The 21,236-nt window shown below is 38.0% G+C and overlaps 1 protein-coding gene across 1 annotated transcript in view; it reads left to right on the forward strand.

Annotated features, from left to right (window-relative positions):
- The window catches only part of DISP1 (dispatched RND transporter family member 1), a 39,480-nt gene extending 19,646 nt beyond the window's left edge, over window positions 1–19,834 (forward strand). Inside the window, exons 2-7 of the mRNA XM_054399165.1 lie at window positions 2,564–2,593; window positions 7,292–7,415; window positions 8,675–8,802; window positions 9,205–9,302; window positions 11,344–11,441; window positions 16,196–19,834. Coding sequence (XP_054255140.1) covers window positions 2,564–2,593; window positions 7,292–7,415; window positions 8,675–8,802; window positions 9,205–9,302; window positions 11,344–11,441; window positions 16,196–19,834 — 4,117 coding nt within the window. The remainder of the gene's footprint in view (window positions 1–2,563; window positions 2,594–7,291; window positions 7,416–8,674; window positions 8,803–9,204; window positions 9,303–11,343; window positions 11,442–16,195) is intronic.
- Window positions 19,835–21,236: the final 1,402 nt, after the last annotated feature.

Consider the following 21,236-nt stretch of genomic DNA (forward strand, 5'->3'; position numbering starts at 1 on the left):
AGCCTGCTGCAACTTCTTTGCAGCATCAAGCAACTTTACTGTTGCAAAGTCATTGCAGAACTCAGTTCCTTTGGGTTTCTGTACATTTGAGCTGCTGCAAGTCTGCTGTTACTGGTGTGGTACCAGGAGTTTTTGGCATCAGTTGTGAAACTTGAGTATGTCCACTACCCCTGAAAGTCAGATTTGTGCATTTTGGACTAAAGTCTGAAGGCTGGTGATGTTTCATAAATTTAAGCTTAATTTTTGTGGCTAGATTTAACAGAAAATCCTGGTGTGTACATTTCCTCAGTCTTTGAGGCACTGCAGCTGCAGATAGGTTATTCTGCTTTTCTCACTCTTTTCTTCAGCTTCCTCATGGCTTCGAGGAGCAATTTTTACTACTTTGTGCTACCAATAGCCGTGTGCCAGTTGGCAGTTCTGCTGCTTCATTGTGTTGGAGCATTTCCAGACATCAATGAATTACAGCTGACAGAAATTTGCTTTCTTAAAATTCTTATTTCTTAAAACAGTTAAATTAAAATGGATTTATATTTCCTGAAGAAATAAATATAATAGCTTTGCATATGTTGGTGGAGCATTCTGTCATAGTTATGTGCGATATTGCTTGTGACACACTCTGGATGGAGATGAAGAGTAAAAGAGGGCTTAGCATGAGTGTTTAGCTTTTCTAGTTCAGTTTTTCCATCCTTCCTGCTGAGGAAAGGGACAAGAGTTATCTATATATCTATATCTATATCTCTATATCTATATCTATATGTATATTTATATCTGTATATTTATATTTATAATTTCTCCGGGCTGTCAGTTACATTTTTATCAACCTTTTGCTACCATGTGAGTTTGCAGTGCTTTGAATATGTATCTGAAGAGGCCTATTGCTACATTAAGAGCTAGCTTGCATGGATTGTATTTTTTGTTTGGTCTGACAAAGTGTTGTTCCCTTTACAGTTTCTCAGAGTTAGAAATAGGTATGGCCTAAACAGTATTCACACTTAGTGTGGATGAGGTTGCACCTACCTCGAGGTGATTACATCAAAAATTTTAGTTCCTCTGGACTGGAATTTCAACCCAGTGTATTGACTCTTATGTTTCGAAGGACAGCAATCCCATTTCTGAGCACTGAACTAAGCTGTAAACTTTTGTGAAAATCTACAAGGAGTCTGAATTTATTTATCCTATGATGTGAAAACATGCAAATCTACTCTTAGAGACCTCAGTCATCTATTTTATCATAGAATCATAGAAATATTTTTGGCTGGAAGGGATCTATGAAGACCATCTAGTCCAACCTCCCTGCAGTAAGCAAGGACATCTTCAGCTACATCAGGTTGCTCAGAGCCCAGTTCAACCTGACCTTGAATGTGTCCACAGATGGGGAATCTATCACCTCTCTGGACGGTCTGTGCCAGTGCTTCACTACCCTGAGCATAAAAAATTTCTTTTTTATATCTAGTCTAAACCTCCCCTCTTTTAGTTTAAAACCATTACTCATTGTCCTGTCACAACAAGCCCTGCTAAAGGGACTGTCCCAATCTTTATTACAGACTCTTCTTCAAGTACTAAAAGGCCACAGTAAGGAGTTTTCTGTTCTTCAAGCTGAACAACCCCAACTCTATTAGCCTTTTTTTCACAGCAGTGTTCCAGCCCTCCGATCATTTTAGTGGCCCCTCCTCTGGACTTGGTCCAAACAGGTTCATGAAATTTTATGCAAGCAGCTGTTTCTAAATTCACTGTTTTCTATACCTTTTTAAAGAAGTAATATGAAGTTCTTGGTGGTAAAAAAATACATACTTTAAATGAAGCCATAGTCTGGTTACATCTTTGGAATGATTGCACATCACATTAATAGACAAAAGATTCTTGAAAGAACTTGCAGATGCCTCATGGGAAATTTTTTTAAAATGACATTTAAGTAAAACTTACTGATCCTATAGCTAACAAAATGCTGTGCTTACCAAACAGTGGCAGATGAAAATAATTCCTGTTTGTTTGCTGTCTCCTTATCAAAGGAATATTGCTTATATTGGATTTTTAATAAATAAAAACCACTTGCATAGAAAAGTTGTACCTTTTGTCATCCTGTATTATGGTAAGGCGGGATTTATGTCCAGTTACAGGATTTATGTAATTCTTTATAATGGAATTAGGAAGGACAATTAAGAAGGTTTGTGAATTGTAGTGTTAGAACATGGTATTTTGGATGTCTGTTTCCATCATATGCAAACTTTGTCGTGATTTTGAATGGTATCACATTTTTGTCATCTTAGTTTATTTGCTCTCTTGTTGAGAACTGGAAAAGCCTCTGGAACAGCCATCCAAAAAATCATCTTCATGAAATTCCACTTTTGAAAACCTAGATGTCTTTGTAGCTGTAGTTATTCTCTGAATTACTTGGTTGCAAAGACTCAATTGAATATACTTGTGTGCCTTTTAAAATAATTCATGTTTGGAAATATCTGATTTTCATAATTTATTTGCTTATTCATATACGGGAAGAATTAAACAAAATGGCATGTGCATGTGTATTATATTTACAATTTCCCTCTTTTTTTCTTCCTTCCAGGCCAGCCAGACCGTTCAAGTTACCAAAAAGGTAAGATCTAATACTGTTGCATGTGAGGTTTGCAGAATCTTAAAGGCAATAGATGAGGTGATGGCAAGCTGTTATTCCCCACACCAAGCAAGAGTAAGGAATGTTCAAGGAAAATGATAGGCAATCAAGGCAAATTTTAAAAGAAAAGGTATTTCTTCAGGCAGTGGGTAGTGAATTTCTGAAACTGCCACAGGAGACTGTGGAGACAGATAGCATCAGCAAGTTCAAACAACATTTAGAGGAATTGATTCCTAAATAAACACTGAAAAGAGGAGTCGGGGACAAGTTCTTTGACATCCCTAATCACATATCTTTGAATGCTGGGGGAACAGGAAGGGGATAGACCACAGAAGGTGGCCAAGCTCCCATGCTCTAAGCAGAGACAAGTAGTCTCTCCATAAATACTGGGCTGGAAATTTAAAATATATGCAGATTTCCATGTTCCTTGTTTTCAAATATTTCATGGCATTTTAAATTACAATCTCTTCCATTCTCTTTGTGTACACATATATCAGCCTAATAACTCTGTGAGTTTCCACTGAGGGTTATTCTGAGAAACAACTTGGTTGTATCATCAAAAAAAAACAACCTGACAGAAAAGTTTTTAAAAAAGTCATCCTAATGATCTTTTCTTCTTCCTGTAACCAGAAGCCCCATAAAATCAAGAACACTAGGTTTGGACTGTGTATTCTCTGAAGAAAGACAGGGTCATATTAAAAAACACCAACAGAGCACTTTACCTGATACTGTTAGTGCATCAGTTATAGCAACAAGAAACCATCTCAAGGGAAAATACCCCAAAAATATAGTTCACCTCTAGGATTTGCTTTCACTAAAGAACAGGCCTGTTGTCTAAGTATCTCTTTTGACTTACATAAATCTGCTTGTTAATATGAATTCAGTCATGCAAGTATCTATTGCTCCTAGTGACCTCTTTAAGATGCAACTATATGTTGTTACAATAAGGAGATATTGTATCTCTTTTGTTTTTTGAGAGTGGGTAATGGTTTAGCCTGACTGTGTCTTCATATAGGTGCTAAATGGAAAAGCTTAACACTATCCATATGTTATGCTGTAGCTTACAATGGGAAATGAAAGTAAACAACATTTTTTACCATCTTTTGAAGAAAGCGTTTGAGGTCTTAGATCACCTTGGGGCAAATTACTTGAAACCAGCCTTTGAGCAGTGCTAAATGGGTGAGATAAGTACAGATTAAATTACTTGCCATATCTCCTAAGCATTTTTATGTATTTAAAACATGGGGGGAAAAAAACAAACCAAACCAAAAACCCAAACAAACCAAAAAATCCCAACAGCCAAGCAGAAACTTTTTTCAGAAGTGTGAGTAAAATCTAGATGAAAGAAATGAATGCAAATTATATGCATTTTAATATAGAAGGCAGCTTAAAGTAGTGCTATCACTGGAACAGCAAGATTGAAGGAAGGGGGTGAAATGGCATAAAGAGGACATTTCAGTGAGCATCAGAGAGTTATTGAGAACTTCATGAGAATTCATCATTCAGTACTTTGGAGTACTGCATCTAATTCTGGGGCCTGCAACACAAGAAGGACATTGAACTGTTGAAGCAGCTTGAGAAGAGAGAAGGGCCACAAAGATGATCAGAGGGCTGGAGCACCTCCCCTTTGGGGACAGGCTGTGAGAGTTGGGGCTGTTCAGCCTGGAGAAGAGAAGGTTCCAGTGAGACCTTCTAGCAGCCTTCCTTTCTGGTACCTGAAAGTGGACCTACAAGAACTCTGGGGAGGGACTTTTTACAAGGGTGTGTAGTGACAGGATGATGGGGAATGGCTTTGAGCTGCAAGAGGGGAGATTTAGATATTAGGAAGAAATTCTTTTCAGTGAGGCTGGTGAGACACTGGAACAGGTTGCCTGGGGAAGTTGTGGATGCTCCTTCCCAGGAGGTGTTCAAGGCCTCTCTGGATGAGGCCCTGAGCAACCTGGTCTAGTGTCCCTGCCCATGGCAGAGGGTTGGGATTAGATGATCTTTAAGGTTCCTTCCAACCCAAACCATTCTGTGATTCTACTTGAATAGTTTGGAGTGGAAAAAAAGAAGGTAATTTATGTTGTGTAGCAATATGTCAAGCTTATTGCACAACCGTAATTTTAATTAGGCATCAAAAAAACCCAGAAGCATTACCCTGCTTTAGAAAAAGTACTTAAAGGATGTCCTTTCTGAATGTGATTCCTTGACTGAGGAATTAAGTGTTTTTCTCTTGGACAAGTAGTCGTTTACACAGAATCTAAGTCAGAGCACAGAGAAAAATAACTGAACTCTGAAAAATAACTGAAAAATGGCTTTTTAATGCATGAAAAATAGAATAACTGCCATCTGTTCAGCTACTAATGATGGCTTGGGATTGAGGTAGGCTGTAGACACAGCTTGGCTGGAATTAGGGCCCTCAGCAGTACTAAATGATACTCGGTTGAATTAAAATATAGCATAGAATCATTAAGGCTGGAAAAGAATTCTATGATCATCAAGTGCTGCAGACAACTCATCACTACCATCACCACTTAAACCATGTCCCACAGCCACACATTTTTCAGACACCTTCAGGCATACTTAGTCCTTTTTTGATGTTCCTCGCACAGGTCAGCTTTGTTGATCTGCATTTCAGTATGTGATACAAGACACAGGATGGATTTGCAGATGTAAAAAAGCACTTAGTGTTTTCTGAATGTGGCTTATGAACATGCTAAACACTTCACCCAGGACACAGTTTCTTTTACAGCTAGGGCCTGAAGAATTTAACCAATTCAACAGCTGCTCAACTGAGAATGGAAGCGTAGAGATGTCTCAAAGTGGTAAATATAGTGATGAAAAGGGAAAAAAAATCTTTTGAGTATAATTTTTATGACTGCAGAGCAAATGTCTGTAATAGCAAGTCAATCTGTCTTAGTGTTTATGAAAACATTTAGTCCTATAAATAGGAAAATTCTATTAGGTCATTTGCTTCCCTTCACTTCTATTTTGTACAATTGCTCATTTGGCAAGCTGCCCCTTTGTGATTCACTTTAATAAAAACTTACACTCCAGATTGCTTTTCAAGCTTTTGCTAATTAACCTCTTGTGTGAGAACATAAGAGTTATTGCACATTTACCTAATGGGAAATTGAGATACACCCAGTGTTTGGGACTTCCTTGCTTCTTAAAGCTCTGTTTAGACCCCTAGACCATACCTAATTCCACATGTTATGGAAAGTCAGCAATAAGCTTGCTCACTGCTGTTGATTTTACAGTTAGAAAACTGGGAAACTGTTGCTGGAGTGGAGAGCTGGGCATTACCTCCCTTCTTAGGAATGGCATAGAAAATTCCTGTGCAGCAAATAACCCTGATTAGATATAGATACTGAGTTGCTCTGAAACTCAGAAAGAACCATAATCATTTAAGACAGCATAGATAAGTAAAGGAGCACTCTGCTGTGCATAATCTTGAATGTTATGTTGCATGTAAGTTGAAGAGGAAATAAGAGATCTTCTTGACCAATATTAGTATGTACAAAGACTATCAATATAGAGTGATTCATACCCCATAATTATTTTTTTGGTGCCTTTTAAACTTTATGTGATTTTCACTGGTCTTTTTCCTCCAAAGATTAGACAATGTCGCCTGTGAAACAAAGTCCATGAATTCAAGCATTTAAGAAAACTTACTAAGAAATTAAGATTTCTGGGTCTCATTTTCTGATACTTTTCTGTCAATTTAAGAAAAATTAAAATATTTGAAAATTCTGAAAATTGGATTTGCATATAGAAGTTCTTACACTCTGAAAATTTAGCATGATATGCGTTATACTAGAGCACTAAACAATTAGTGTTGATTATGTATCATGTTGCAAGCCCTTTACACCTTTGAATTTACAACAGATTTTATGGATCATTAGTGTATAAGGTTTGAGGGGGTATTTTAATGACTAAGCATAGAACAAATGTTTTCTTTTTGGGTTCTGCTTTCAAATTGATTTTCTTTTTTTTCTTCCTCTTTGATATTTTTCTTTTAAAAGTTTAAAGAAGAAACTGTGATGTTTTCTGAAATTTAATTATTAACAAAGCATCTATTTCTAATGATACCCAACCATGGATAATATCCCTGCCAAAAATGAAGTATAAAATTAACAAAAAAGTGCCTATGTAAAAAGCAAAACTGTATTTAGACTTAAAGAAGGTTTCACTTCACATATGGGGTATTTTTTTGTTTGGTTTGCTGTTTGTTTTTATTGTTTTTTCCCATTTTTTTTAATGTAAAAGCACTGTATTTAAATTATTGCTATGGCAGTCTGAGATTTTCAATATGTACCAAAGAACATAAATATCTATTTCAGTATCCCATAGTTTATCCCTTTATCTAAGATAAAGCCTTCATTTTTGTCAGAATCCCAGGGAAAATAATAGTCTGATAATGAACAGACAAGAAATAGAAAGTTCAAGTGCAAAGATTTGATAGAAAGTGCCTTTTTGTTTTGCTTTCTTACTTGAAAAATAAAAGAAAGGAAAAAAGTAGAAAGAAACAGTTTCCATCCATTTGTGATAGTTATCTTAATTTCCTGTAAGTATAACAAAGGAAACAGGTCAGGTTTTCAATGTGTTTTCTCTTTAGAGAAGTGTGGATTCATTTTGTGTGTAACTTTAATTTCATTAATTTCTGTATCACCTTTTTCTCTGTTTCTTTCCATGTAGCTATGCTGCACTGATAGCTGACTGGCCTGTAGTGGTCCTGGGCATGTGTACTGTGTTAATAGTGGTGTGTGCACTGGTTGGGATATTAGTTCCAGATCTTCCAGATTTCTCTGATCCATTGCTGGTAGGTAAATGTTCATCAGTTGTGCTGTCAAATGAAATATTTTTTATTTGCTGGTATTTTCAGTAATACCAGTAAACAGCAGATGCAGGTACAGCAATCGATACATTCCTCTTAAACTGAGATCTACCCAGAGGAAAAAAACTGACTCTTAATGTGTTTCAAAAGATTTGCTACACCATAAATCTGTTTGAGAATCAGTTTCCAGAGAGATTCAATTGGTAGTAAGCTTCCAGAAGCAAGTTCTAATGAATCCATGAAAGAAACGAGTTGTTAAAGAGCCTTGTAATTCCTCTAATTAAAAATAAAATTAAATCTTGACTTTGGAACAGCTAATGGTGGTACAAAGATGCAGTTGTTATCAGAGAGTATTACCCTCTGGTTTAAATTCCTTCTACATTTTGCTGTTGAAAGGTCATATGTCCTTCAACAAAACTGCTGTTGACTGAATAATGTAAATTCATCCCAGAATGAGATGTCTGCACAGTACAAGGCAGACCATACGTTCTACATCAGGTTTCAAAGACTGAGGGCCAGGATCTATTAAAGGAAAAGGGATTCTAAGTGCCTTCTGGGGATGAAATGATATCCATATTGAAAGAGTGGAAGTAATTTTTATCAGATTCTATTAAATATTGCACTCATGTCTTATTTTCCCTGAGCTATCTTATCTATGAGTAGCTTTTACGACTTTCACTGAAAACACTGTATTTAATTATTATCATCAAATTAAAATATACTCTTCCTCTAAGTTATTCTGATTTATTATTATAGTAGGGTATATCTGTACATAAACACATGAAATGGATAGTTCTTGAACACAGCCAAATAAATACAATTGTTTCAAAGTCACTTTCAAAATTGTTTAGTTTTGCCTCTTTCTTGTAGAAACAGAGAAGATATACTTGAGTGGTTTTTAATCATTGTTTAATCAGTAAAGAGTTGTAACTGAGATACAGAAGAGGACTTTGTAGGAGGCCTTTTGTCTGAAAACTAAGTGTTGACCATTTGATAGACTAAATCATCATCACTTCTCAGGGAGAGACATAGTACGTGCAAGAATTCTTAATCCCTTGTCACTCTCTACAGTTGGTCATTATTTTGTCTGACCTGTCATAAAGCATTTTACTTTTAAAAGTAGATGCCTGGAGTAACTCTACTTCATAATGAAAACTATCCATCACTTTGATCACGTTTCCACTTTCCTGCTTGAGCTAAAGAATGAAAAGTATTAATGGAATTTCATGATGCTCTTCTCTTAGGGATTTGAACCAAGAGGGACAGCCATAGGACAGAGATTGGTTACATGGAATAATATGGTGAAAAACACAGGGTACAAAGCAACACTTGCAAACTATCCTTTCAAATATGCAGATGAGCAAGCCAAAAGGTAAGAATTTGTATTAAAAATGCAGTTTAACTTGTTGGGGCGAAGGGGGTTGTATGTACACAGCTCTCGCCCCAGTACCCTCTGAATGCAAGATACTGAGACTGATTTCAATAAATACTCAATGTGATCATCTACAATTCTCAAGGATTTTCACATTGAACTAGAGAGTTCCCATTGCAAGCTCCTTAAAATGAGACACTTTTATAGTTTTCTCTTTGAATTATGGATACTTTCAGTACTGGGCTCAATGTCATTTCCTTAGAACAAAAAATTCAGTCAATGTGTGTCACTTTTTGTCTACCAAAGCCACATTTCCTCATACATAAGACCTATTAAGATGTGCAACTTGTCTATTAACATTCTCTTTGCTAAGCTGAGGTAAAACTGTTTATTCTGTTTTAGTCATCAAGATGACAGATGGTCAGATGATCACTATGAAAGAGAAAAGAGGCAAGCAGAGTGGAACTTCCACAAGGATACCTTTTTCTGTGATATTCCAAGTAAGTGGAGACATGATGTAAGGCAGGCTAAAAAATTCCACCAGTTGAATGATTTCTGAACTCTTCTGTATGTTGTATGCCTTATTAGGAGAATGTTTTTTGTTCAATATATTCACAATAAGTACTTTCTTCCTGTCTGCAAAAGTCTTTGAGCAAATTGGGCTGAAATGTTGCGTTCTGTTGGTTCTTCCTAGGAAGCAACTGTATTTACTTCAAGTGCCTCCTTTAAGTGCTTCTGTTTCCTGTAAAGATTTTCATTAATTATTGGTAATGCTGATAGCATTTAATTCATACTACATAAGAAGTTATAACTGTACAATTGACTCTAAAAAACCTACAGCAAAATATTTTTCCTGTATATGTCCTAAAAGACATCCAATTGTACAAACTGTATTGGGTTGTTTAGGAAAAAAAATAAGAAAGCAAACAACCCCCCCCGCAAAAAATAGTCCTACACACACACACAGAGATCTCAAACAAAACACCCTTTTCAAAGAAAAAAACAAGCCCAACCATCTTAAAGTACTGAAGATTTATGAAGCTGTCTAAATTAAACTAGAGGATGAAAAAGACAAAGAAGTCTTTATTGACTTTTTACAAGGCATACTGCAAAACTTTGATAAGTCCTGTTCTGGCAGAGAGCATGCACTGGCAAATGCAGATCTTGCCTTTATTCATATAATGACCTGGGTGCTTTTGCAGCTCTTTCAATATGTGAGGACTGATAACAGAGCACAAAAACATAATTGTGGAATGATTTGTTTATATTACTTGATCTGAGAGTGCAGTGACCAGTAAAAACAAAGGTGGAAAAAAAAGATCTGTACTATATTTTTTTCCTATTACGTTATGGTCTTACATCTAAGTGAGGTGTGAGGAAGGTTGTCAGTTCTGCTCATGTGAGCAGAGCTGAGTTGGACTGAGCATGCCTTGTGTAAGGAAGAGGAAATGTACTTGAAATTCTACTGTGCTCTAACTGCAAATTGAAACAGATTTAACTCCTGTTATCCTGCTTGCTGTTTCTGCATAGTCTCACTCATTCTTTCCACTGCTGTTTCTGTGTAGTCTCAGTTGTGGCAGTCATGGAGGAATTGTGCTTCTATGGGAAAGTTTGGCAGTTCATTTTACAAATAAAACAGTTGAGTTCCTCTTGACCCGTTTTTGTCGTTCCTGGTATCTCTGTCTGCTCCAGCATCTGCAGATTTCAGTTTCCTTGATCCTAAAGCATGGTCAGAGATCCTAAAGTGCTACTCTTGAGTCATTCCATTACAGTCTGGTGAAAGGCAAAAATTCTGCATGTTCACAGCAGTGGAATAAATTCCACTTTTTAGTTTTTGGAATATTGTAATTAACATCATCATGTTTCTTACCCCAAAGTACCATACAGTGTTAAGCAGTGCTCTATATTTGTGTTTGTATATGTATTTTCCTTATTAGCTATGCATAAAGATCTCACTGCCACTGAGTAATTATTTCCTTTCCTAAAAGCTGTCTCCTAATAAATGTGATTTAATTTGTAATTTAAGCTGTATGTGTCTAAACTGTAGAATTCTTTAAAATGGCCTGAAGGGTATCACAACAATTTCTACTGCAGTCATTTGCTTCTGGAGCAAAAATATTCTTGCAGAAACAGCTTCATAATTATTATTTATATTCCCAAACAGCTTACTAAATCAGCCTTTGATTACTATTATCTGTGTACTGCCATTATGCTGTGCCAAGAATTTCATAGTTTGCTGATTAGATCTCTTGATTTTTGCTTGTTTGTCATATTTCAAAATGAAATATGCTTGAATTAGAAGTCTGTGGAGCTTCTAAGTGGTATACACGAAGATGCCATATTTACTGTAAGCGCTTTAAGGAAACCAAAACTTTCATGTGGACTGAGTCTTACAGATAAATAATGTATCCTGAAAAGGAGGTGGATTCCCATGACCTGACAAAGATTTCTTCTGTGTAATTTGAATGGAGGGATTTTGCCTCAGTCTAAGATACCAGACACACCTAAACAATCTGTAAAATCCCCCTCCTGTAATTCCAGGTGATCGCTATTCACGAGTGGTGTTTACATCAACAGAAGGCGAGAATTTATGGAATCTGAATGCAATTAAGTCAATGTGCAATGTAGATAACGTGAAGGTAAGTAAAGATGGCATTTAATTTGTTTAACTTGCAGATGTGAAGCACACATTTTGAAACTTTGTTCCACTGCCTGTTGCCATCCAGTCACATATGAGAAATGTTAACATTTTTCACATCTTTTTCAAATGGTCAGTCAGGGTGCAGACATAGTTAAAAAGAGAATTTTCAATTGGTAAATCAGGTTAAATCAGGGAATCTATTTGGTTTTGCTACTAATACTATCCAGAATGAAGCGGAGGCAGGTTGCTTCAGAAGGTGCTTTGCAGAAAGGGCTGTATATTTCTTTTGCTGTATATTTCCTCTTAGAATATTAGTCCATGGATTTTTGCTCTTGTTTCCTAGCAAATAATTCATTTTTCTTGCTTTTCCATCTTCAGGTGCATCCCTACTGCATCCCCATAGTATATTCAGTTTTCTCTGTCTCCCAGTGGGTCATTCAGATGTTGCCTTTTTTAGGTCAAAAGAGAATAAGCTGGCAGATGGATATTAAAGGAACATAGGCTAGTTAGTAGTTAGAAACATAGCCCAATTAATTAAATGTGGATAGTGATATTTGCAGAGTAAAATTCATTTTCTCTTTAAAACTGAAGAAATGAGAGAAGACATTTTGGCTTTGTCTGGCACTGTTGCAATTTTTCTTGGCTTACCTTGTACTCAGTACCTTGCATAGTCAAAATAAGCATTGTAACAACCCACTCCAGAAGTTCCCAGAACTTCTTTTACATGTGCTAGGAGGGAGTTTAGCACTCTGATTTAAATCAATGTCTGGTTTCAACTGGTGGAAGCTAATTGACAAAGGCCAAAATGAAATAGGCACTTGGGTGTGTATTTTTTGGGGTATTTGTAAATACAATTGGGTATTTGTAAATACAGGCTTGTCACTTGCTGGAGTGAACTCCATTGAACTGCTGAGTAACCATAAGTTTTCATCACATATAGTGTGTTGTGTAGTGACTGTGTACAGAAATAGAGCAATGTGTTTTCCTTCTATTAATAATGATCTGTTCATTTCCTTTTTTAATCCTCCACATTTATTTCATGAAGGAATATTTTCATGATTAGGTTTGATTATCATTGCGTTTCCCCTAACGGTGTTTTCTTGCTTAAAATGTTGAGCTGTAGTGAAACACTCTGTAAATGACTTTGCATTGACCCTCTGCTAACAGCCATTTTGTGCTGGTTGGCCTCTGTTGGTGTAACTGGGGTTTGCTCTCACATACTCTTGAAATGTTCCTTATTTCCCCATCAGAGATTATTGCACCAACAGGGTGGTTCATCTGATCACCTTTTATCTTTTTCAATCAGAATGAGCCAGGTGAGTAAAATACAGTATTTAAACTAACCCATCTCAGTTTTGAATGAACAGAGTCATCATATCAGCAGTTCAATCAGGAGATTAAGTGGAGAGTAACCTTAAACAAGGGTTAAAATTAAGAGTTAGGGAGGAGATGCTGATCTGTCTTTAACTATAGAGGTTTAGTCACAAAGATGGGTGATATAAGTAAATCCCAGGTAGTATAGATTATTGCAAAGCAATACACTCTGAATAAAAAATTTCTGTATAATAGAATAAAGTTAGTTAATTATCTCTGAAAAATAATATTTACAAGCATTGCATTGCTCCTGAGAATTTTTTTCTCTTTTTTTTTTCCACCCTACATGCACACTTTATTAGTACTTTACTTTGTGAGGGAAGGATGAAACTACTTCAGAAAATAGGCACCACACATCTTGTATCCGTAAAAATAGCTCTTCCTTTGAAAGGGGGATAATTGAGAAAATTAAATGTTGTCTCCTTAAGCTGCACCCACAGTTGCTTAGATAATTACAAAGAATATTGTTTCAGGTAATATTTCTATGGACCTCTTTTGTAAGTTAGTAATCAAACAGGTGAGCAGAACAAGAGTGCATTATCATAGCAGCGTTGATTTTTGCTAGCTACTAGGTAAAGGAAATTGCTATGGTAAGGTTTGGCAACTGTTTCTGGTCTATATGTAAATTTATAATAAAAATTAGATACTCAGGGCTCAGAAAGGGCTGAAGCTTCTTTTTTCTTTTCTTTTTTCCTTCTTTCTTCCTTTTTTCTTTTCTTTTTTTTTTTTAGTGCTTGTTACTTGCAAATTACATGTTTAGATTATTTTAATACTTTCTAACAATTTCTGAGCACCTCTAACACCTTTTAGAAATGGGAAGTGCTGCTGTATGCCCCAGTTCTGAATGCTAAGTTCTCTAGCAGCCAGTCCCTAGAGAGCATGGAAGTTGACCTACGCTACTGCTATCGGATGAAATTGATGACTTGAGTGACCTTGTCCTACAGACTCTGTCCTGGCTATAGTTACTTTTGTTGTTGAATTTATGTTTGTTTATGGCCACAATTCTGTTGAAATAAGTGGCAAAGCTTTCTGTATTCCAAGACAGGAAAATCAGACACTGTTTCCTGAAGGTGCCATGTATGCATTTTCCTGATGATAAGCAGGATTTCAGCACCAGCTAGTATTTGCTTTAGCATAAACTAACAATATATCCCCTATGTATTAATTGTATTCCCATCTGCTTGTAACTACTTTAACTGTATGTTTTACTGACACTTAGGGGCTCCATCCTGCAGCTGCTTAGCATATGGTTGTCCTATAATCTTCATGGAAACTTTATATATGAAATAGCTATAGGAGGTGTTCTGATTTTTTTACTACCTGGATAAGAGCAGACCTTTTTTTTTTTCACTTGTTAATTGCAGAATGTTTTCCCCATAAACTGTAAACAGTTATTTTATAAACTTCAAAGACTGTAAATGATCTGCTCAGACTGCTTCCCCCAAACCATGTATGTGTGATACTCTGTCACTGTGTAGAACCATTTGGGCAGATTTACCCACAGATACAACATGTGCACAGGTTGCACAGCTCAGTTTCCTTACTTGTTCCAAAATAAACGAGAATTTTGCCAGTGGCAGACCAAGTCTGGCAACAGCAAAATGGTCCTTTCAGTTTCTTTGGATCACCAACAAAGCTCAACACTACAACACATTAACATTTTACTTAGTAATTTAATGAGCTATCTGGAGCTACGTTTTGGATTTTAATTTCTAATTTCCAGCTGCCAGCTCGTGTTACTTTCTTTGGCAACAGTTGCTTTACCAGTGAATGTTTGTGGCCTGCAGCAAGTGTTGAAGAACAGCATATAAACCACATTGTCCCATCTTGAACCTGACTTCATAGAGAAGACAATACAACCCTTTCCTCTTGATTTGCCTATTATATCCTCACAGGATTAACCTGGAGATGTGCCATGAAAAACACCAGATATGCTATTCCAGTGCTTCCTTTTATTTAGTAGGTTGTTCAGTTTTTCCTGAGTTTGCATGCGTGAGTGTTTTTATCTGGAAACAATCAAATGTGAATTATCCTGTTTTTGTGGAATGCCAGTCTGTTATTGTTCAGAAACTAGTTGACAAAATTAAGTCCATATTAAAGCTTATATGTCTGCCATGAGAATCCCCAAGTGCAGGGTTTTTGTCTGCACTATGAAAGACTGCTAATAATTAACCTGTTCAATTTTGCTTAAGAAAAAACCCAAACACCCAAACCAACAAACAAAAACCCAACCAAAAATAAAGCCAGCTCTGCAAAGTGCTCTATTTCAGCTCACCTAAATTTAAGACATGCATAGATAATGATTTCAATCATGCCAACTCTTAAGCACAGGGATTTATTGATGTGGTTCTACTAATATGCATTCATTCTCTGTAAGTTGATTAAGACTGAAATTTTACCTGTATCTAACTATTTGAAGAATTAATTCTAATTTGTCATGTATAACAACCCAGAAGTTCTGACTTTTAAGACTTACATCCCCTGTGCCCTATCAAGGCTGAGTTTTCCTGACTGGAGAAAATTTCTCCCATCCAACCTTGTTACTTAAGGGTTTCAGTTCTGCTTTCAATACTTTCAGTTTTGCCTAGAAGTGCTCTGGCCTTGCTTCTGCTGCATCTTCCTCCACTCAACTCCTGGGACTTCAGTCCCGTGATGTGTGCAGCATTCAGAGGCATGGCTGCTGTCCCTCTGCAGCTGGGCTTGTTTTGGGGTGCTTCATGCCACAGTGGAATTAACTCATGCTTGTGTGCTTACCTTGGGAATCCTGCATGAGAGGGACACACAGTGCCTGGGTGGCAAGCTAACTTGCTTAAGGGAAATGTCTGTCAGCTGTACAAGAGCTGAAAAAGACTCAAAAAGCGAGAGTTGTAAAAGAGAGGTCAGATGATGGGAGGTCTTCATGAAGCTGTCACATCCTTTCTTTCTGGATGATAAATCCCTGCCTCTCCTAGGAACTGCAGAATGTGATTCCAAGCAGAATGAAACTTCACTGACGTATTCTATGGCTTGCTGTTTATTTTCAGGAGTATAGCATAAGATTGAAAAAAAGAGACTTAACAGTCCTCAGTCTGGGGAAAAGCCAACCACCTCGGTGCCTCTTTAGACAACAGAATTACAATATTCTTAACACTTCTGCCAATTTCATGCTGCTGTGACAAGTCAGTATACAGTTACTGCTGGTTTAGTCTGCTGAGGATACTGAGCAAAAAAAAAGTATGTGGAAATAAGAAATCTAAAACAGGAATACAAAAGGACTGTAAGCTGAGTTTTCATCACTTCAAGACTATTTTTTTTTTTTGGTGGGTGAATGTTTTTAATAATTCAGACAATTACTTTAAACTGGATTTTTTTTTTCCTGCCCTGCCTGTCTTTATACAGATCAGATCTCATTCCCAGTTTGGTGATCTCTGCCAGAGAGCCACTGCTGCTTCGTGCTGTCCCAGTTGGACACTGGGCAACTACATTGCTATTCTGAACAACAGGTCATCATGTCAGAAGATTGTAGAACGGGATGTCTCTCACACCCTAAAGCTGCTTCGCACATGTGCCAAATATTACTACAACGGAACCCTGGGGCCGGACTGCTGGGATATGAATGCCAAAAGGAAGGACCAACTCAAGTGTACAAACGTGCCTCGCAAATGTACCAAGTACAATGCTGTTTACCAGATCCTTCACTATCTAGTGGACAAGGATTTTCTAAGCCCAAAGACAGCTGACTATGTCTTACCAGCTTTAAAATACAGCATGCTCTTCTCTCCGACGGAGAAAGGGGAAAGCATGATGAATATTTACCTAGATAACTTTGAGAACTGGAACGCTTCTGATGGTGTAACCACTGTCACAGGGATTGAGTTTGGAATAAAGCATAGACTATTTCAAGACTACCTGTTGATGGATACTGTGTATCCTGCCATAGCCATTGTAATTGTTTTGTTAGTGATGTGTGTATACACGAAGTCCATGTTTATCACGCTGATGACTATGTTTGCAATAATTAGTTCCTTGATTATTTCTTATTTTCTCTATCGGGTAGTATTTAATTTTGAGTTCTTTCCCTTCATGAATCTCACAGCTTTGATTATTCTTGTTGGAATCGGAGCGGACGATGCTTTTGTCTTATGTGACGTTTGGAACTACACAAAATTTGATAAACCTCATGCTGGAACCTCTGAGACAGTGAGCATCACATTACAGCACGCTGCCCTTTCCATGTTTGTCACGAGTTTCACTACCGCTGCTGCCTTCTATGCTAATTATGTCAGCAATATCACAGCAATCAGGTGTTTTGGTGTTTATGCTGGCACTGCCATTTTGGTGAATTATGTTCTGATGGTTACATGGCTACCTGCTGTAGTTGTCTTACATGAACGTTACCTTCTCAATATTTTCAGTTGCTTTAAGAAACCTCAGCAGAGGGTATACAACAACAAAAACTACTGGACGGTGTTGTGCCAAATGTTCCACAAGATTATTTTTGCAGTCTCAGAAGCATCCAGGATATTTTTTGAAAAAGTTTTGCCATGCATTGTTATCAAATTTCGATATATTTGGCTTTTCTGGTTCCTTGCCTTAACAGTTGGTGGAGCATATATTGTGTGTGTAAATCCAAAGATGAAGTTGCCCTCACTGGAGCTCTCTGAGTTTCAGGTGTTTAGGTCCTCTCACCCGTTTGAACGATACGATGCAGAATACAAAAAGCTTTTTATGTTTGAACGTGTCCACCATGGAGAAGAGCTCCACATGCCAATTACAGTAATCTGGGGTGTCACACCTGAGGATAACGGTGACCCTTTAAACCCTAAAAGTAAAGGAAAGCTGCAGTTAGATAGCAGCTTTAATATTGCTAGCCCAGCTTCACAGGTTTGGATTTTACGTTTCTGTCAGAAGTTAAGAAATCAAACATTTTTTTATCAGACTGAAGAACAAGACTTCACAAGCTGCTTCATTGAAACATTTAAGCAGTGGATGGAAAATCAAGACTGTGATGAGCCATCTCTTTACCCCTGCTGCAGCCACTGGAGCTTTCCATACAAACAAGAAGTTTTTGAACTATGTATCAAGAGAGCTATAATGGAGCTAGAAAGAAGCACAGGGTACCATTTAGACAGTAAGACCCCAGGGCCTCGCTTTGACCTAAATGACACTATCAGGGCAGTGGTGTTGGAGTTCCAAAGCACCTACCTCTTCACACTGGCTTATGAGAAAATGCATCAGTTCTACAAAGAGGTGGACTCATGGATTTCAAGTGAGCTTAGTTCTGCTCCTGAAGGTCTTAGTAATGGTTGGTTTGTGAGTAACCTCGAATTTTATGATCTTCAGGACAGTCTTTCTGATGGTACTCTGATTGCCATGGGTCTTTCAGTTGCTGTTGCATTTAGCGTAATGCTTCTTACAACTTGGAATATAATTATAAGCCTTTATGCAATAGTTTCAATAGCTGGAACTATTTTTGTCACTGTAGGTTCTCTCGTTCTTCTTGGATGGGAGCTAAACGTGTTAGAATCTGTCACCATTTCGGTGGCTGTTGGCTTGTCTGTAGACTTTGCTGTTCATTATGGAGTGGCTTATCGCTTAGCCCCTGACCCTGATCGAGAGGGAAAAGTCATTTTTTCTTTAAGCCGTATGGGTTCTGCTATTGCAATGGCTGCATTGACTACATTTGTAGCTGGAGCAATGATGATGCCCTCTACAGTGTTGGCATACACACAGCTTGGCACTTTCATGATGCTTATCATGTGCATTAGTTGGGCTTTTGCAACCTTCTTCTTCCAGTGCATGTGCCGATGCCTTGGACCCCAGGGCACTTGTGGCCAGATCCCGCTACCAAAAAAATTGCGGTGTAACGCCTTCTCTCAGACCTTTTCAGGAGCCCAAGGAGGCAGAGGTCAAAATAAATCACACCCCGTTAGCAAGTATCAGCTGGACTCCAGGAGTCAAAAGCCCGAAATGGAGCATGAGCACTATGAGCTTGAGCCTCTGGCAACACAAACGGGTATCTGTAACCCCGCAGAGAAAGTGACTTATGAAGAAACTCATATCTGCTCAGAGCTCTTCAGCAGCAGGCCCCAAAGCACATGTATGCATTCAGCCTATAGTAGTGAAGTGAGTAAAAGCATAAAAAACGTTGCTAGTTCAACTGTCCTACAGACATCTATTGACCAACACACCATATGCCCTATTTTTGCTCAAAACAGGCAGTGTAGCTGTCCCGATGCATATAAGCAAGTGGCAGTGAAGTGGAGTCCCCACTCATGTCAGCAGTTAAGTGACACCTTCTGTTACCAGTGTTCTCCTTCACCGGGGACTGTACAGATCCAAAGCTCTGTAGCTCCTATAAATGCTATCCAGCAAGCTGCCGAAGGTTATGCGCATCCAGTCCAGCACATCCTCCACTGCAGCTGCCTTCAAGGAAGGCTCAAGAGAACGATGACACAAAACTCTCTGCCTAAAAATTTTTTCCTCCAGTCTGTGCAACAGTTTCAGGCACATCAAAGAATAAATAGGACAGATTCACATGCTCATCAAAACCCAGAGGAAAATGTAAGAACTCCTCCAAAGGTGATGAGCTCTTCACAGTTTCTCTGCCGAAACGCAGGACCTCTGCTCGTGCGTTGCCCTGAATGCGAGAACAGCGTTTTGCAGACCCAGAAGGGGTTCTGTCAGCAGACAGGCAAGTGTGATGAGAAGGGTGGTACAGAAGTGAATGGGGTCGAAAGCAAGAAAGCCTCTCTGCCAAAGCAGAGAAAGAAAGCCGAGAGCAAGGCAGATCAGCGCTCTTTGCAGAGTGACCGAGTCGTGAAGGCTGACCAAGCCGATAAAAAACATCTGCTGAGTAGGGCAGGGAGAGAGGCTCGCTCCGAGGGCTGCCGTGCGAACTCGCGCTGCTGTAGCAAGGCTACCCCAGTGAAGTGCAATTCCGTTGACTGTCAAATGCCAAACATCGAAGCCAATGTGCCTCCTATGTTAATGCGCCCAGAACTTTCCAGTGAAAGTTTGTTAATAAAAACGCTATAATCAATCTTTAATTTGGCCATCCTGTGTCTTTCTTTCAAAAGTTAACTTAAAAATGCTAAAAAAAAAAAAAAACCAAAAAAAAAACAAGGAAAGAGCTGAATAAATATGAATTATAATTTGCATTTTGGAATGGAAAAAAAATGTATTTTATACAACAATTTATACTTTTCATAAAGCCATTATATGTAGTAAAACCTGATGTTGTCCAGACTGGTTTTGGCTTGATTTCTTTGGTTTTGGTGTTTTGTTTTTGTTTTATTTTTTAATCTTATCTTTGGCGGGGGGTGTTGTTTTGGTTTTTTTGTGGGGTGGGTTGTTTGTTTTGGTTTTTTTTTTTTCTGTAACTCATAAAATGGATTGTGCTTAATTTAGTTTATGCCCTGGGGCATTAGAGTTTGAACTCTCCTTATTAAGCTTCTCAAGAAATAAAACATTACAAAGAAACTCTTCCTTTTTGTAAGGGTACTGGAGGGCTGTACCAGACTGCCCAGAGAGTCTCCTTCTCTAGGGAATTTTAAGACCCATCTAGACACATTCCTATCTGGCCTGTCCTGTGGGTGATCCTCTTTGGCAGCGGGGCTGGACTCAATCTTCAGAGGTCCCTTCCAATCCCCCTACCATTCTATGATTTTGACACCAGGTCTTATGAGATTGGTAACGTTTGGGGTAGACTGATGTTGCCACGTTTTCAGACTATATCATTTACCTTTATTATTCTCTTGCTTTGGCAGGCTTGTGTGCGCCTTGAAACAGCATCAGGGTTACAACTGTGTTCATTCAGGACTGTCTGAAAGATTGACTCTGCAGAGCAGCCTGGTGTGGAAATATTTTTAACTGTTTATCCCAACAAAATGTAAGGAAAAGCTCTAGGAGGTCAAGAGTACTTAGAGTCATAGAATTATTTCAGCTGGAAAAGTCCTCAAAGATTGAATCCAACTGTCAATCTAAGACTACCATGGCCATTAAACCATGTCCCAGAGTGCCATGTTCACATGTTTCTTTGAACACCTCCAGGGACACTCCTTGGGCAACCTATTCCAATGTGTGAAAAAACCCAAACCTTGCACTGCTGTTGTTGCCTGTCTGTGCATATAGCACAATAAAACAGCTTAAACTGCCCTTTCTGGCAGTTGTGTAGACTCTGCCATTAAATACCAGAGAATAGTGGTGGAAACAATGATGAGTGAACATTATTTACTTCTTAATGATGGCAAGAAAAGTATGATTCATGTGTATGACACATGTATGTATATAAAATCAGGAGCTACACCACAGGGCGTAAAGTGCCTTGCAGTACCTGAACTTTTCCCCACAAAGTATGGAAATTAGTTAGATAATGGTTGAACCTGATGATCTTAGAGGTCTCTTCCAACTGAATTGGTTCTATGAAATTAGAAGTAAA

This window comes from Indicator indicator, chromosome 2 (assembly GCF_027791375.1).
Source record: "Indicator indicator isolate 239-I01 chromosome 2, UM_Iind_1.1, whole genome shotgun sequence".
Lineage (NCBI taxonomy): Eukaryota > Metazoa > Chordata > Aves > Piciformes > Indicatoridae > Indicator > Indicator indicator.